The sequence below is a fragment of the Chelmon rostratus genome, chromosome 9, assembly GCF_017976325.1.
Source record: "Chelmon rostratus isolate fCheRos1 chromosome 9, fCheRos1.pri, whole genome shotgun sequence".
Classification (NCBI taxonomy): Eukaryota; Metazoa; Chordata; class Actinopteri; order Chaetodontiformes; family Chaetodontidae; genus Chelmon; species Chelmon rostratus.
Genome location: NC_055666.1, coordinates 26408049 through 26426851, shown reverse-complemented (window position 1 = coordinate 26426851; position 18803 = coordinate 26408049). Strand labels below are relative to the sequence as shown.

The 18803-nt window shown below is 39.6% G+C and overlaps 1 protein-coding gene across 2 annotated transcripts in view; it reads right to left on the bottom strand.

The window, feature by feature from the left end:
• Positions 1–7554: 7554 nt before the first annotated feature.
• The window catches only part of fat2 (FAT atypical cadherin 2), a 103928-nt gene continuing 92679 nt past the window's right edge, over positions 7555–18803 (bottom strand). For both annotated transcript variants that reach the window (XM_041943519.1, XM_041943521.1), the window contains exon 29: positions 7555–13057. In XM_041943519.1, the coding sequence (XP_041799453.1) occupies positions 12561–13057 (497 nt within the window). In that variant the 3' untranslated portion in view covers positions 7555–12560. The remainder of the gene's footprint in view (positions 13058–18803) is intronic.

Genomic DNA, 18803 nt, shown 5'->3' with positions numbered 1-18803 from the left:
TCAAGCAGCAGCAAAATGTGTGTTGAACACACGGCAAATCTCTGATGACTTATTTGTTAAGCAATCATTAACTAAGATAAGAAGGACTAGCTATAGGTGATTCGTTTTTACTTACATTTACTGCTTTTCAGATTTTTGCCAGGTTTTTAAAAGACCTAGAGATGAATTCTACCTGATAATTGGCCTTTGCTTTTCTCAATGAGGATGTGCATTTAATTCTGAGTTGTCTGAAGTCAGCCAGTGGGCTTCTTTGCCAGTAAGCCTCGCTAGAGCCCGGGCTTTATCTCTTGCCTGATCTTTCTTTCAATGATAGCAAGTAATAAATTTGGAAAATATTCCAATGCCAAGTCTACATCTGGTATTTCAGAGGTGATGTGTGTTGCCGTCAGCGAGGTCACTGAGAAAAGCCTGTTCATTAAAACTTTTTAAATTTCTTTTGATAACAATTCTAGAAGATAGAGGGCAGTGGTCACGAAGGCTACTGCCCTGGTAAGTAAAATCATAAATCTGAAAATTTCCATGACCTTGAACACACCAAGCGTCACGTTGTCTGTGCGTCTCAGTCGGAGCCTCTCCTCTCGACAACCTCTGTGACGGCGCTAATGGCAATGTCAGAGCAGACCAGCATGAAGGTGAAGATACCGTTTAGGACCTGCCATTGGTGAGAAGGTGAGACCTCTTTCTGCCTTCGAGTGACTAAGTGAAATTGGTGTCCTTGTTATGGTATGTAACCCATTCAAATGAAAATGCAGTCCCACAAAAGCATTTTAATTTTCCATTTTGCAAATTTTCCCCTTATGTACCCATAATTTGGATCTTAATAAAATTTAAATGTTGGATAACATGATTTTACAACCCTGATTCCAAAAAATGTTGGGAACCTGTGTAAAATATGAATAAAAATGAACTGTATTTACCAAAGCGTTCCTGAGCCCATGTAGTAATAAAGTGGTGAACCTCGCTCCATCCTCACTTGTGAATGACTGAGCCTTTGGGGGATGCTCCTGTCATATTCAATCATGATGCTATCACCTGCTACCAATCAACCTGTTTACCTGTGGAATGTCCGAAACAGGTGTTTTTGGAGCGTTCCACAACTCTCCCGGTGTTTTGTTGCTCCTGTCCCAACTTATTTGAAAGGTTTGAAAGCTTATTCAGAATAAGCAGATATTTACTAAAGTCATAGTAGTTGACGAGGTCAAACACTAAGTGTATTATCTTTGTTCAGTTTTCAGTTGAGTATATATCGAAGATGGTTATCACATTCTGTTTTATTCATGTTTTACAAAGCATCCCAATTTTTTTGAATTTGGGGTTGTATATTGCATTGTTATTAAATTAGTCTGATGTTTGATTTTTGCAGTTTTGATGAAAAGAAACAAGAAACACACCACTGGTTCCCGCTAGAATCAGCGGGACCTGATAGGGAGGACACCTGTTATGTGCCCTGGACCACTTCCTGTGGGGTTACCAGGGCCTTGTCCAGCACCTGGAACAGGTAGGAGCTTTAGAGTGCTATGCTAAGTATGCCAAAATCATCATCACTATTTAATGTCCAGTAAATAGCAACAAACAAACAAACAGAGGCGCACAGTTTCTTGCTCAACACAGGCAGTAGTTAAGCACAAAGCTAGGTATGTTTATTGAAGCTGTAATTTGAGATATTTACGTTGAGAGAATTAAGAGAAAAGATTAAGTCAACAAGACAGGTAGAGAGAGTGTATGTGAGTGTGTTTGTAAATGTAAATCTGAAAGGATGGTAAAATGAGCTTTTATCATCACCGTGATGAAGGCCACAGTGGCCAACATCTATGAGGGAAATTCACTGACCAGAGGTGATCGCAAAAACCTCATCAGCTCACAGGACAAAATGCTTAACAGGCTAGTGGAGAATACGACTGGCAGGTCCAGGACACCATTGGGTCCTGTGTAGGGGTCATCTTCACCAAATGTCCTGATGCACCAGCAGATTGATCAGTCAGTCATGATTCTTGTTAGTAAGTAATGTATACAATTATTCTAGATGTTGATGACCCTGAACTGGAGACCCTGAACTGGAAACCCCGGTGGACCACTTCAAGCCTGTCCTGGAGACCTCTGGCATCCACACTAAAAGGATCCCTGACCAGGCTGATGTACCAAGAGTCCCAGTGCCTGCCGAAGATGTCCTGGTTCAGTATCAACAGGAGCCATCAGCATTCCTGCCCTGATTTGCTGGCATTGGTTGACCTGATCCTGTCCTTCCCTGCCTCCACAGCTGAACGTGAAAGAGGTTTTAATACCGTGAAACAGGCGAAAACGATTGGCGGTCCAACCTTAGCTCAGATACACTGCCAGATCTGCTTACGGTCCTGCTGTCCTCTCCAGAGATCAGGGAGAGTGATCCCACAAAAGCTGTGATGGCACCAGGACCCCGTCAGGAGCAGGAGGCCGGACTTCATGGACCGTGCAAAGAAGAGTGTGATTGCAGCAGAGGAGTCTGATGAGGAGGTTTAAGTTGATTAAAATTATTAAGCATCTGATAGGTTGACAAAATGTTCAGCTTTACTTTTATTGAGTTGTATTCAGGCTCGAATTAATTAACGATTGAGCAATGGATTAAAATAATTTGCTTCATATTTTGCTTTGGCCTCTTCTTTGTTTGTGTTTGATATAATACCTCATTATCTCAACGAAATGTCCTGAAACAAACGTACATGTGACACAAAAAGGCAGTTACTTTGGCAGGTAAAAAAATATGCTTTAGTCAAAAAGTTATTTTTGGACAGTGGCTGTAACGATGTATTCACACTGAGCTGTCACAGATTCAAGAGTCTTTATTATTACTATATTTTCACTGCAACCCCCATGTTAGGAACAGATAGTAAGCAAGATAAGAAGATTAAAAAGAATAAAATTAAGATAACTACAATAAAATTAAATAAACATGCAGTAAAAATATTCGTAAAAGCAATTACAAATATACCAGAATGAAAATATACTAAGGCAATAAAATATACTAAACAATAAACAATAAAATATGGAAGTGAAATGTACCCACAGAATAAAATATACAAGCAGAATAAAATATACACAGTGAAATGTACCCACAGAATAAACCAGTGGACAATAAAATATACCAATAAAATGTAATGTGCCAATATACTAAAATGTATATAATTTTATATTGTATAATTACAGTAGAGGGGGTCAGAGTCTGGAAGCACAACAAGCTGATAATCAGGTGAGGCAGTCACACTGTGGCGCGCACAGGTGAAACTCTTTAATCATGCTTAAATAATTGGGTGGATGCTTTGAAAGTTTAAGTATAGCCAAGGGAAATCTAATTGAAACATTCCTTCTCCTATGGCAAAAGAAATTGATCCTTATCGTATCCCGTATCGCTGAACTGTTACAATTCAACTGGGGTGTGAACCCAGCTGTGACCTCTGTGTACTGTTACGGCCCAATTAATTGATCACGAAAATTTGCTGGCAAATCAAATTACACGGTTTCATGCTGTGTCTTACTGTATGTTGAAGGCACCCCGCCTCACCGGAAATAAATAGCCCTCAGCTAACAACAGCAGGAGAGCGTCTTATTTTCGTATGAAATATAACTTACTTCTTATGCTAAAGAAGCAACGTGAACCAAAGGCCATGTATTTAATGAGTGAAGAGATTGTTTAAGCCGTCATCTTTAACTGCATTGATAACAGCATGAGATGCAGCAGCATCTCTCTGGTTCACCTCAGCAGGTGATTAGCTGATAAATCACATGTTTGCTGAAACTAATCAAGAAGAAGTCTGGAAAAGTAGAGAGACAGGTAGCCCAACGAGTCACTTTGATAATCATTAGTTGGACCCACTGTTTATTTAGTTGAAGTTACTATAAAGTTTGTATTGACCAGTTGTGAAAGAAAGCTAGCTGCTGAGAGTTGCGCCATAGATGGAGTTTACTAATGTGTTTGAGGGTTGTACATTTCATTCTCTGTTATTACCATGTGTTTGCATCTGGGGATGCAGTTGTGAACTGCATTCCCATGTGCGATTGTGTTAAAAGGTGTTTGATGTCAGTTTAAGAGCTTAGATTGAAAGCCTGCATGGACCTAAGTGTGCAGAGATTTGATGTTTTTCTTGCACCTGCAGTGGCTTGTGATTGCGTTGATCCTCTCAAATATGTATGATGATACCTGTGATACCTCTGTAGTTTGAAGGTTTCTTCTTTAAAAAGACTGCAAGTGTAGATGATGTGTTGTCACATCTAGATATTTGCAACAGCTACCACAGTGTTTGCATGCAGGAAGTGTTGGGTTGTTCACAGGAATTTGGAAAAACATGAGGAACACTTGAAGCAGAAGTTTGGGAGAAGAAGAAGCAGTTTGGTGGAAAGTTGGTTCCACAGAAAAATAAAGAAAAATATATCATTGCAGTCTGATGATATATTTCAGGCCTGTAAGAAGCAGAAATTAGAGCTGTGGAAAGTGTGTGTAGTCTTTGATATGCAGTGTGCTATAGCTTCCTCTAAACACACACACACGCTCACATACACATACAGCTTATCAGGTAGAGTCAGGATCAGGCAGAAAGTTGCTGACTGGGTCAGATAAGAGCTGCTTCTGTTGTAATGAGAGTCTGAAACACACAGACAACTAGCTGTCTCACCTTTATCTCAGCGCCTCCATCTTTCACTCTCTCTGTTTCACACAAACACACATTCTTTCATCTTGTCACGCTTAAGTATTCACAAACTCTCAGACAGCCAGACACCCGCATTCGCTGTGTCATCGTCCCTTTATCCCGTTTTCACACAAACACACACACACACACACACACACACACACACCTCTGTATGTATGTTTATGTGGCCTTAGCTGTGCTCGTTATTCCATAAATGTGTAGGAAGAAAAAGAAAATTAGATAATCAGCAAGAAACTCCAAGCACATACGGCCCTGTGAAAAAGCATTCGCCTCCTTCCTGATTTCTTACTCTTTTGCATATTTGTCACACTTAAATGTTTCAGATCATCAAACTAATTTCAATATTTATATTAATTTCTATTTATAAATATTTAACCCGAGTAAATAAAAATGCACTTTTTAAATGATGATTTTGTTTATTAAGGGAAAAACTGTGTGAAAAAGTAATTGCCCTCTAAGCCTAAAAACTGGTTGTGCCACCCTTGGCGGCCACATTGGATGGTTTTCGGGCATGAACAGCCAGTGTGAGGTCATACCACAGCGTCTCAATTGGATTCAAGTCTGGACTTTGACAAGGCGGTGGACTCGCTGGTGTGTTTGGGATCATTGTCGTGCTGCATAACCCAAGTGCGCTTAAACTTGAGGTCACGAACTGATGGCCGGACACTCTCCTTCAGGATTTTCTGGTAGAGAGCAGAGTTCATGGTTCCATCAATTATGGCAAGTCTTCCAGGTCCTAAAGCAGCAAGCAGTTCCAGACCATCACACTACCACCACCGCGTTCCACTGTTGGTATGATGTTCTTTTTATGAAATGCTGTGTTAGTTTTACGCCAGATGCAACGAGAAAAGTTCAACTTTTGTCTCATCAGTCCACAGAATATGCTCCAAAAGTTTTGGGGATCATCAAGATGTTTTTTGCCAAATGTGAGACGAGCCTTTGTGTTCTTTTTGGTCAGCAGTGGCTTTTGCCTTGAAACTTTCCCATGGACGCCATTTTTGCCCAGTCTTTTTCTTATTGTTCAATCATGGACACTGACCTTAACTGAGCCAAGTGGCTTTGTAACCCTTGAGTGGTAGATGTCAATGACTTTGTTGCTCTCCTCTTTATTTACAGGGGTTATCTTTCTGTAATATTAAAATTTGATGATTTGAAACATTTAAGTGTGACAAATATGCAAAAATATAAGAGTCAAGAAGGGGGCAAATACTTTTTCACAGTACTGTATGTGTCAATACTGGACTTGGATGATAGAGGTAGTATAAATGCAGTCATTGGTGGAGCATGTTTCTGAGCCTCTTGGGCACTTACGCTCAGCAGATTTATCACCTTTCCCTCTGTGTGATACACTAAAATCCATATGGCATATTTTACAACAAGCAGGACTTTGACTGATGTTGCTCTTCAGTAAGTACAGTTAAGCCTTCTCCCATTTGGTGAGATACTTTTTAGCCATTTTGGCAGATGCTCCATCCCGCTCATGTTATCCATCTTCTTGTTTTATGGGTGTGTTCTGTTTGAGTGAATGACCTCTCGTTACTACCGGCAAATGTTCTGCATACTGCCACCTATGTTAACAGAGGGGAATGAATTGGTCTTAATGTTACAGCCAACCTTTTTGGGGTTTTTTTGTTTAGAAAGGTTAAAAGTATGGGAAATTTAAGGGACAACATTTAAACATTTAGAAGGGTAAAATATGTGAGAATCCTGGGATAAACGGGAGGGTTGACAGGTCTATAAGCAACTTAAATTTTTCTCTAAATCATTTGACTTTGTAGTCACTGAGAAAACACAGATCTGTTTGTGTACTGTCTGTCTGCAAATGTAAATGCCAGATATTAGAAGCCTTGTATTGGTGCTGGATTCATGTGACTGCTAGTTTACCTCTCTTGGAAATTACCTGTTTTGATACAGTGGATCATGCTTCTACTGTCACTGCTACAGTGATTACACAAAATAATCAGTGTGATTTACATTTTTGATTAAAACAATTTATTAATCAACAAAATGCTTTATCAGAACTGTTTGGGTGATGTTTGATTAGATTTGATTGAGACCGCTGACAATGTCATCAGATTTAATTTAAATGTTGCTAAATCCTGATTGGTACAACTAGAATTAGATGACATCGCCTTTTTCCAACTGAGCCCCACCCATTTAAAACAAAGAGAAATCTCTTAAATGAAATAACTAAAATGGCTCCAACTTTGGCTGGAAACTGCACTTATGAGGCCTAAATAGTCACAGTAGGACGCTGATTAAGTTTAGTTTGTGTTTATAGCATCTTTCAGTTTATTCTGATGGCGTAAATGTTTGTCTGTAAAGATGCTGACAGTCTTGGTTGCACACAGTTGCTTAATCCTCCCTAATTGAAATGGACAATACTTAGATTGAGGTGATATTTTTCAGAATCAAATATATAACCCTACTTTGGTCTGAAAATGCCCTGAAAACTTTGTGATTAGCTCTTTGTTGTTTAAACACATGAGTAATTGGAACATACTGAACAAAGCATGAACACTGCTTTTGTCTTTTTGCTGCTCGCTGCTGTCATCATTTCAACTACGTCCTGTAAAATTCTGATTGATCGGGCTTCCAACTGTTTGGCCCAGTAAATTTCTCAGTTGATGTGTTTGAGACCAACCCAGAAAATGATTTTACTCTCTGGGTGACTTGCGTCAGCGATGTGCATGGCCAAATTCAAATTACCCGTGATTTCCTCTGATAACACTAATCCTGTCTGGAGAAGGCTTAAAGTTTTTTCTCTTCTTTCAATCCGGTGACGAAACCCACAGATGTGTGTGTTTTTTTTAAACCTTGTCTATTTTCGCAGATGCTGAGAGCACAAAGCAGCAAACAAGTGTGATATCTTAAATCGATGTTCGTAGAAGATAATATCTTTATTCATATTCTCTTTACAATATTGAAAAACAAAACAGAAAGACGGCATCTTAATAAAATCTCTCACAGAGAAACAACAGAGCAAAACATGGGGAGGCCCACATTGATACAAAAATAAACTTTATGAATGAAATAAATGAAAACAAATGCAACTTACATTCAGGTAAAGTCATGTTCTGCACAAACAACAACCTACAACAGCAACACACAGATAAATACTGTATGTACAACACAATACCTGTAGATTATACAAACACAGCAGTCACAGTTAAACCATGTGTGATAGGCAGACACTGTACATTAACCCACAGCATACAACAACAATGGCAGTTCAACAGGGTTTAATTACACATTCTCAGATTTCATAGAATAAGTTCAAAATCTGAAGTGGGCATGACATTGACCTACAAAACAAGATTCATGTGAGAACAGCAGGAATAGAGTTACTCAAATGAAAGCGTCGGCTTAGCGTGTATATTTAGGCGATTAAAACTGCCTGCTTTTGGTTATGATGCAACACACTTTCCATGATCTTCAAAACCAAAATTGCCTTACAGTGCTTTGACTGGAACAACAAAGGCAGCAGAAATTCACTGTCAGATTTATGATGGAAAACACAGAAGTTTGATTTCATTAAGGCCTATGTTGTTCATCCAGGATATTAACTTCAAAAGGCTTTTTTAAGGCGCAAATGCTAATTTTTCTTATTAGTTTTTCTTGATAATAATTTGCCGTCTTTGTGGCATGAGCTTAACACTGTCTTCTGTGAGAGTGGTTCATAGTTTCTAGAGTTTGTTGAATTGAGCTCTGTCTCCCATTATTCAGGGTTTAGAGCAGCACGGTGGCTCAGTGGAGCTCTGTGTGAACAAATGTCACCATGTGGTACTAAGCATGATTGTATGTGACAGTAAAGGAATCTTCATCTTCTTCTTCAACGTTTTCTCTGGCTAAGCAAGACTGGATTCATGGAATTCTTTTAATTGCAAGAAAATGTATTTCTCATTTCTCTGTTATTTGCATTGACGCAGTCATTTAAAGGAATACTCTAAACATTTTTGGAATTTGCATATTTGCACTTAGCAAGAGCTGGATGAGAAGATCAGTATGAGTTTTGTCTCTTCAGGTCAAAACAGAAGCAGCTCTGTCATCTGATTAACTTAACACAAAGGATGAGGGGGAGGGGTGTGTGGCTAAAAATCAATAATATACCTAACACTTAGCTAGCTCGATGCTAACACAAAATGAGAACACGTTAAGGTAAATTAGCATTGCAACCGCAACAATATTATCTTAACAGACGGTCTACTTTACTGAGCATACTTGACATAAAAACGGCTAATATTTACAGGCATATATTTCCAGCCACCACTGGGTGCATGCCAGGAGAGGTACAGTATGTTCATCTTATAGCACGAGCTAACCATTCTGTTGTACTTTTGATTTACCTTGCAGTCAAGCCCAGGGTTCAGTTGTAAATGTTAGGGATGTTAATGTCTCACATTCGTGCATCTAATTTTACTTTGACTTTTCTTATGGCACTAACTTGATGAGCAGTAACAGCTAAACTGTAGCAGTTTACTGCACAATGTACTTTATGGCCACTTTTATATGCAGTATGGCTACGATGCTGCTGAAATAATTATAGAGACTGTAAATAAAAAATTATTTTTACAGTCTCTAGGAGTATGTGATTCAGCTTTGTCCCATGGTCTTGTCACGTCTTCATAATGGCAATGCATATTGATTTACCACCCAACTCTTAGTAATATCTAATTGGTAGTTAGCATATCATCCCAGCTGCATATTGCATGCTGTATGTGTGGAAATAGAAAGTGAGATATTGTAGTTTTAAAAGTAGTTCACTCATGTATTAGAGCTGAGCCAGAACAGTTGGATCCAGAGGCTGTAGCAGCGTATCAAAAGTTCTGTCCTCAGTGAGAAGCTCAATAGATTTATGAACAGCTTTCTTACTGTAATACAACATATAAACAGTTTCTGCAAGGCATTTTCTTTTATCCTGATGGATACAAGCAATTTAATGAACACAAAGCTACAGTTCTTCTCCATTGAGCTTGAAGAGATAAAACTGATATTGATCTTCTTTTCCAACTCTTGGTACACAATTAGTATTCCTTTACTGACATTTCAGGATACTCCGGTTGGATGATTGTGCAGTTATTGTGTCTTGCATGATTCTTTGGTCCTGTTTGTTGTGATTGTAAAATATACTTGCTATATGCTTTGCTACAGGACTGGTTTCCCATTTCAGACAAGAAAGATTTGGCCTGTGTGCATTAGATAAACAGCTGAAATCCGTTAAATTTCACAATGCTGCACGTTCAGCGTAAGTCTTTCTTAATGCGTCTTGAATTTTGCTTCCAAGCACCAATTTCTTTCCGTCTTCTTTTGTTTTAAAAATGGTGCCAAAGCTAAGCAGCAGCTCAGCAAGACTGCAGTAAAAACACCAGTGACTAGTCATGTATTAATATTTGCAGCATGTGTGCTTTGATTTAGTCCATTATGGTGCCAGATGGGTTAGGACATTACAAATGCATGACAGACTTACATCAAAAACAGTTTTTTCTGTGACTTTCCACCCCTGTCTGAACTACACTCATGTCCATTAACACACACATTACAACAAAATGCCTTCTTCGAGTACAAGCAGTGCTCTCATGACTTGTTTATCTCCCCAGCCTCAGGAGCTGTGTAAAAATTCAGTTGATGCGAGCTTTGATACTACGAGCATCATCTGCATCCTCAGCACGTTTACATGGAAGCAGCAGTAAACACTGTGTACACATTCACCCTGCACCCCATCGTTTGCCAAAACACAAACTGTCCAAACAGCTGGAAAATCCGATTTGTCTTTTAGATCTGATCTTTGAGGCCGTCTGTCTGCCCTGGAATTCACAAACCGCCTGATTAAGGCTCTGTGTTGTTTGGACTGTATAATCACATGCTGACACTGGTTGTTATGCTAACATATGTGTTGTACCTAAACAAAGTGCATGGACTGTCATACTGTATGTTTGCTCAGTTTATTAAAAGGGACAATCCATTGTTTCCCTGAGTTAAGTCAATTAGAAAACACTCCCTGAAGACTTTTACGCTTGAAATGTTATTGAGTTGGTCGTGGATTGAATTAATTGTGGAACAACAATAAAATTGAAAAGTCACACAAAAGTCCAACGTCCTAAATTACCCAACATGCATGTTAGAAACCCTCCGTTTTAGTGCCAGTAACAGCTCCTGAAATTTGACCATTTGCCTGTTTTTCTCCATGTACATACATTGCTTCTAATCTGACAATAAGGAATTTGGTTGTCGTTGCCGTTTTTGCATCATTTTTCACTTTTATACACGAATTTATTAACAGATGAAAGCTGAAATGAATAGTTGAACAGAAAATAATTGTTTAAGAACCCACTTTTGAAGCAAAAATGCAAAATGATTGCTGGTTCCATCTTAATTGGCAGATTAATGACAATCATTAGCTGTTGCTCTAAATTCTTTATAAAAGAACTTTTGATGAAATGATTGTGTGTACAAATTTGTCAGTTATTTAATTAAATATCATGGCTCTTCACTGTCAAACAGTTGATTTTAGAAAAGGCTGTTCATTGACTCTACTACTCAGTATAACACATTCACTTCTTAATATTCTGCATTCTGTACAAGTTCTTGACTAAAACAAGCATTTCTTTTATCTTAGGCTTGCATATTTATACCATTTAAAATGGCTGCATAGACATTTCTTTAGTGCTGCAAAAACTACTCTACATTAAGTGTTCCCTTTATCATGAAGGGCAGCAACACTGCAGAGCTGCACTTGATCACAAACACAAACGTCTCCTCCTAAGAAAATAGTGTAATCTAGTTCACACTTATTCTAATCCACAAGGAGATGCATACAGATTCAAAATCTACAGAATTTACAGGAGTGTCAACAGCATTGATACTAGCAACACTAAAAGTTAAAATACATCTGTGTCACAACTTCCCTCGCTTTGCCCTTCTTGTTTAAGGATTTAATTCTTTTATGAGGATCCAGCCCCCTTCTTTGTAACAGGCAACAACCATAAACAACAGAGCAGAAGAGTTCAATGAAATGTTTATCCTACATGAAATGTGTCATTTTAAGTACGTTTTAGATTTGAAATAGTGGGCCAACGTTAAACCTGTGTGTTTTCTGACATTCCTGCAGCTCTTTTATTCATAAACCCCGTCTGTGATTTACCTTTCATACAATGCAACAGTCCTCATCAAAGCTGCTTTATCAGGATTTCATCAGAAAGGCATTTCTGAACGAGCGGTGTTGTCTGAATGTCATGCTTGCCACTGTCATGGCAACTGTGTTTTCCTCGTGCCTGCTGTCGCACGTTCGATCACATCAAACTGTGCATCATAAACAGCTGAGACTGATGTTTTTTGGGCATGTTTCGAAAGCAGAGAGTCAGATTCTCCCATGTTGAGAAAAAAGAAAAAGTCTTGAGTTTTGCCTTATTTTGACTTTGAAACAGTCCACAGTCAAGTCAGTAATACTGTTCATGATTCCACAACCCGAACAAGTGAGCGAATGCTCTCGGCGAGGCTCTTTGACAAAGGGATGAACTTCTGCTGAACTTCTTCCGCAGAGGTAACCGAGGAGTCCTCAATTACCCCCGTCTAGTCTGGCACAGCAAGACTACACCACTTCAAAAAGTTAAACAAATAAAAGATGGCAGAACTGTTGTTTCACATGGTGCTTTCATCTCCATCAGGGTGGAAAAAGACTCGTTCTCACAGTGAGAGACTGCTGAGCTGCTGAGTCTGAAATCTGAAAGTGTACTTATACACAAAGCTGCCTTAGAATGGAGTAGTAGAACACAGTGGACAGTACTTACACTGTTTGGGTTCATGTGAAACTAGAAGTGAATTATCACTGGAAAGGACGCAAATTGCCACAAAAGGATGCAGGCTTCGAACCAGAAGTTGGTCCTAAAACATCACCTCCTCGCAGCTCCCATAATCGCTCTCCACCATGCTTGACCCGTCGTAGCTGCGCGGGTTCTGCCCTGCCGGTCTCGTTTGAGGCTGGGCGGGATTTGTCGCCGACGGCGGGCTGGCCTGCTCAGCATATGATGGCATAGCCACGCTTAGACGCATGCTGAGTCTCTTGTAGCCTCCTGAGACGTTGTCGAGGCTGCGGGTGTGCTGGGTGGGGTAGTAGCTGATGGCGGTGTACTCGTTGGGGCACTGGGAGCTGGGAAGCGGGAGCCCGTCAGGACCCAGGAAGTCGTCCAGGTTCTGGTTGCTGTAGCAGGGTGGCAGGGGAGCGCGGCGGTCGCAGCGGTCCAGTGGGAATGGAAAGCCACCGAATCGAGAGTTCCGACGGGAATCCATGGTGGAGGTGGAGTAAGTGTCCTCCACGATGTCAAACTGGGGGAACTCCTGGACTGCTGGGCGGCCATAATAGTCAGGGTCTGCCGGATAGACTGAGGAGAGAGGACATAAAAAATTAATTACTTAAAAAAGTGATCCTAAACTTAAATCTGCACTGAACTTTGGTCAGTTACAATATATCTGCAATCCGCTAATATCTGCCTGTATACTGGCTCTAATTTAGGTGATTATATTCTTAACTCATTTTTGCTTCGCACAACCTCACAATCGACACGTAAAGCAACAAAACACATTTTAGGTAAAATGGTTTCCTCTGCTTGAAAACAGATTTAATTTGCCTGTGTAAAAATTAACACAACCGTATTCTGCTGTGTGCCGGTTTGTGCAAGTCCACACCTATTAGCAGGGGACTGAGTACACAGGGCCCTTACTAGAATACTAGAATGAAAATCTGTGGATTTGGGGAGGGGCCCATAGAGAATGCTCGTGTTCAGGGTTCAGAATTTTGTGCTATGCCCCTTCCCATCAGAGTGAGAAGTCCAACAACTGAGTCAACACCTACTGTCACTGATAGATTAATACTAATAAACACTGAGACAGTTGTTGCTGTGCAGGATGGATTTGAGCAGGTCGGGGGGATTTAAGGAAGATTTGACTATTAGCATATTAAATCCTTTACTGTGGATTTGAAGTGGTGTGGGTGTGATTGCTGAAGCAGGAGGAGGGGAGATGTCTAAAAAAAAAAAAGGTCCACATCCTAAAGTCACCACAGTTACTTTAATGTTTTAGACAAGTGACTGATCCAGACGTCTATTGACTGTGAAAGCAGAATAATCTCTTCTTGGATCAACATAATTACAATCAGCTAACAGTGAAGATTCAAGGGCAACTTGACGATAAGCTCCTCCTGCTTTTTGGACATCCCGTGTGTGCTCTTAACACTTAATCACTTGTACATTTTTCCCAACCTCAAAACACTTTAATGATAAATTATGTCCTTTTGATGTGCTAATCCTGAATAAGACGTTACACCCAATACGCTTTTTAAATCATCTTCGGCAGGTTTAACAACAGGAGTGTGTGGCAGGTGGAGAGATGTTTTTCATGGAGGACAAAGCTTGTTGACGACCTTGCAGTGACTCATACTTCAGTTATTTTCCCTGTGATCTGTCCACACATTGTTCATTTGCATTCACATAAGGAACAGCATGTTCAGTGCGTCCGTGAGGAAGCAGTAAACACTTGAACTTGCTGCAACGCGCCGATAGAAAAATTATTTGCGACTTTTTTGGTAATAAATAAATAGTGAGTAATGGCAACCATTCGTCAAGCAAAAATGTAGAACATTTGCTGGTCACAGCTTCGTTTTTGTTTCATATCATTGTAAATTAAATCTCTTTGGGGTTTGAGCTTTTGGCAAACAAACAATATGAAGACACAGACTTGAGAGATTTTTCACTATTTTACATTTTTTTTCTGAAGATTTTTTTTATCTTTGGACATTATTATAACAGTCCAGCCGAAGATGGACAGGAGGGGGCGGAGGACGACACGCAACGAACCCAGGCCACTGCTAAGGACTCAACCTTATGTTTTACAAGGTGAGCTGCCTGGTGTCCCCCCATAGTGACTGCTGCTCGCTATACTCTTTGCTGTAGCAATCAAGCTAGTTGGCTGAGTTAGCCATGCAGCTAGTGGCCCCATTAGTTAACTGGAGTCTGCTGCAACCACCAGGGGGTTGTTTGTGTTTACACCGCGGACAACAGAACCAGGCTTAGCAGCCTCCCAGTGAACACAACCGGATCAGGACAGACAACAGCCTCCGAGACTGAAGGAGGCCAGTTTGATGACAGAGAAAATGGTGCCGAGGTGATTTATAGCTGCTCTAATCAGAACTTCGACTCCGGGGACGACAAAGACACAGCGGGCCGGGACAGGAGAGGCCTGAAGCGGGAGAACAGCGACAGGAAGGTCAGTCATCATCAGCATCTAGAGCTAGAATATTTTCACATCTAACTCGAGAACCAAACGGTAATAGTTGTTGCAAACATGGAAAGACAAGACAGTTTTGGTGAGTTTTATTGTGTTTCTGTTGAGTTTTGTCTTTTATGATGAGTTAACTTCGCAATTTAGCTCATCTTAGTTCAGTAAGAGAGACACTTGTATTTTTCTGTTCAATAAGGAAAAAAAGGTGTAAGAATATTTCCTTTCTTGTAATTTTATGAATCTAATTTATTACACTTAAAAAAAAAATAAGAAGCTTGTGAAACATAGCAAACTTGGCACTTGCATACATCTCCCAGCTAAAACTACGTGTTATTGGACTGTGGCCTCTTGAGGGTCTAAGTGGTATTACGAGATGGTTTGGGCCACAGCTAGCTGGTTAGCATGCTAACCTAGACGTCTTTGATGTAATGTCAGAACTATGACTTTTTTATTATCACTTTTATCAGTCTATTGATAATGTTAATTTTTTAAACGTTTTACAACTCACATTCTGGCCTTAAAGGTTTAGGACTGTCAGTTATCAAAATAATAATTGTTGATGTAACCTGAAACCTTTTATCTTTTTTTTTGTTTACATATCCTGTTAAATTATTGCATTTCTACATTTAAGCTATCCTTAAAACTGTGTTTATTCTGTGTGTTTATGATAAATGAATATTGTAAATACTGTTGCTGAACTTTGATATTGTTATTTCTACATTAAGGACTAATCATTTTTGAGTTTTTAGTACCTAACAACGTGCCTGGAGTCTTGAGAACTAGTCAGCATTTATCAATAAATGGACTGACTTCAATGTATTTCAGCCACGGCTCTGTCTCGAATCTTAAATTTTGGTAACCGCTGAAATGTGTCCATGGCATCTCCTTTGTCAGGCAGGTATTTACTAATTTAAATCACATTTTGGCTCATTTTAAACGCATTTTAGCCAGACAAAGTTGTTGTATTAATCAAAATATCCTTTTTTGTTGCTACAGAAAGTCAGGTATCTTTTCATTTATGATGGAAACATGAATGAACAAAGTAATAATTATAATCAGCAAAAGAATGGAAAGAAGGCCGGTGATGCCGCCCAGCTCCCAGTGTTTGACTGACAGTGAACACCACACAGCGATGAGCGCTTCGCAGAAAAGATTGGAGGCAAAAACTGAAAACAAATTGAGGATTCTTGAGGATTACCTCTTCAAATTTCTTCCCGTTATCCCACAAATCTGAAACTAACAAGGCAGACACATTATACAGTTTGCTCAAACAAAACGACATTAAAAAAAGTCTCCTGCTGTCGCTTGAGTTACTGAGAATACTAAGCAGACTCCCAGCTGCTTGTGTAGTGAGAGAGAGAGAAAACGATGAGACCAAGTGGCAGAGCTACGAGAGAGCTACTGGGGGGGGGGGGCTAAAAGATGGATGGTGGAGGAAAACAGAAAAATCAAAGGGAGAGAGACACAGGTCAGAGGGAGACACAGGCAGAGAACAAGAGGGAAGGAAAGAGGGACAAAAAGAAGAGAGACCAAGTGAAAGTGTTTGAACAGAGATGAAGATGCTTCCAGGCTTTAGAGATGATAAAACATCTTTGAATCTCCCTCTGTAGACTTGATAGACATCAACATTCAGCTCAGACTCGAAATCTTTGCTTGTTGTTTCCGCACGTTGCACGGTTCAATAAGTAGTTAAGAACAAAAGCTGTTTTTTTTTCTTAAGCTGCAGAGAACAGAGGACTAAGTCTCAGGTCACAGGTTTCCGGCTGAAACATGGTTTGACAAATGGCAGAAGTACTTTAACTTAAAGGACGGGTTCAGATTTTTCTAGTCACATGGCCATATGTACCGTATGTTACTGCGTTGACTTAGTCTTTGCTGTAACAATCCTGTTTCTCCTGGTGCTGCAACTTCAACAGTAAATTCCCATCATTCCCTCATGACATATTTCTTGTTTTTTGTATAATACTGACTTGTGGCACCTGAAGCGTGACTTTAAGGTTAAGGTTAGGGAGAGATCATCGTCTTGGTTCCACACAGAAAGGGGGGCATTCAGCTCAGATTCAGTCTCTTTTTTTTTGCCACACTTCAGCAAATAGTTAAGAACAAGAGCTGCAGAGAACAGAGGACCAAGTCACGGATCACCGCCGCAGGCTGCTGTACTGATAATAAATGGCAGAATGAAGATTTTTTTTAGACTAAACTGAGCTCTACTTAGAGCGAACTTTTACCTGAAGCTCCTTTTTTCAAACTCGACTCCAGGTGGGAATATATTGCCCTGAAAACTAATTCAAGGCATCACAAATGTGACGAATATGCTCCCCCATGCAAATGTATTCTTATATATATAAATTGTCGTTGCATTGCACCTGTGCAGTGATTAATGTTTGCAGCCTCTGGGCCTCTGCCTTCAATTAATCAGTGAAACGGTGCATAAAAAGGAAAATCAAAATAATAATTAGTGTCCAACTTCACCACAGTACATATTTATACTGGCAGCAGGGGGTTCGCTTCATTTTTGATGGCTGCAGATTTACCTAACGAGCATTAAAATTTATCAGCATTTCCTAAGAACAATGTGCAGTTATAGTCATATCTGGCATTTAAACAGCCTTGAAAAGGATGTTAAAAATCATCATTTGTTGGGGAAATTTCCTTTTTCATGAAACATGAAGGCTGCTGCTAAGGTGGGGCAAATAGCTGAAATGTTCAAGAGGGGCTTTGAAAAGGCAAAAATCTGATTTGACTTCTGCATTTAACGAGTGATCAGTGTGGCTTTTAGCTTTTAGTCTTTATCAAAGAAAATTTATTTAGGAAATAAAGGCCATGATGATCACCACTTTGACAGTTCACAAGCCAGGTTTGACTTTTCTAACCTCGTCTCAGCAAACAAATATTCAAACAGGATAAAAAGCTTGAAAATGGAGAACCAAATCTATGATTTAGACTAAAAATGCACAATTCTGCAATTTAGTATGTGCTAAAAGTGAGAAACATTCCTCCACAGATGTTTTCTGTATCAAATTAGGACATTTTTGAGAATTTAAAAACAGGAAACTATGTTCATGATCTGTTGGCTGGGAGCCACAGACAAGGGAGCGAGGTCTTTTTTTTCGCATTTGGTGGCAGTAAGACAAACCACCAGCCTTATTTTTCATTTCTCTCTCACATTTCTCATCATTTTTAAGTATATTGTAAATGCAGCAATGTCAAAATAACATCATCTGGTTGATGTTTTGGAGGGTTTTGATCAAAGCAAAGAGCAAACCTTAGAATTTCTGCATGCAGTGACAACAAAGATATTCATATTTTATTGTTGTCTTGATGTAAAAAGTAATACTTTCTACAAATATATTCTTCTTTGGAACAAAAGCAAATCTTATTTTGTGCTTGTACGTTCTGTTTTCACTTTTCTCTTTGTCTTTCCAGCACCATATAATTTTAGCTTCTTGGCGTTTGGTAGCCATAAATCATTTCATGATGGCTGACAGTTTGATGGGGCTTTGTGCTTGGATTCTTCAACACAGATTCAGTAATGTTGATGGAGGGCCGATTACGTTCTTTTTTTTTCAGCCTGTAACTCTTTACTAGACATTATGCATTAGACATGCTTATTGGACATGCTTATTCCAAAATCTTTAACCAGTTTTGCACGTCTAAGGGGAATCACATGATATGTCCACAGAACATGTCATGTGTGGCCAAGAGCCATAAAAGATTTTTTAGATTTAGCACCAGGGTCACAGGGCGAATGAGAAGCAAAGTGGAGAGGATTCAGCCGCTGTCCCCACTAAACAACGAGCCCGGATAACAAGTGAAAAACGACAGGAGCGTGTCCTTTATTCTCTGTGATAA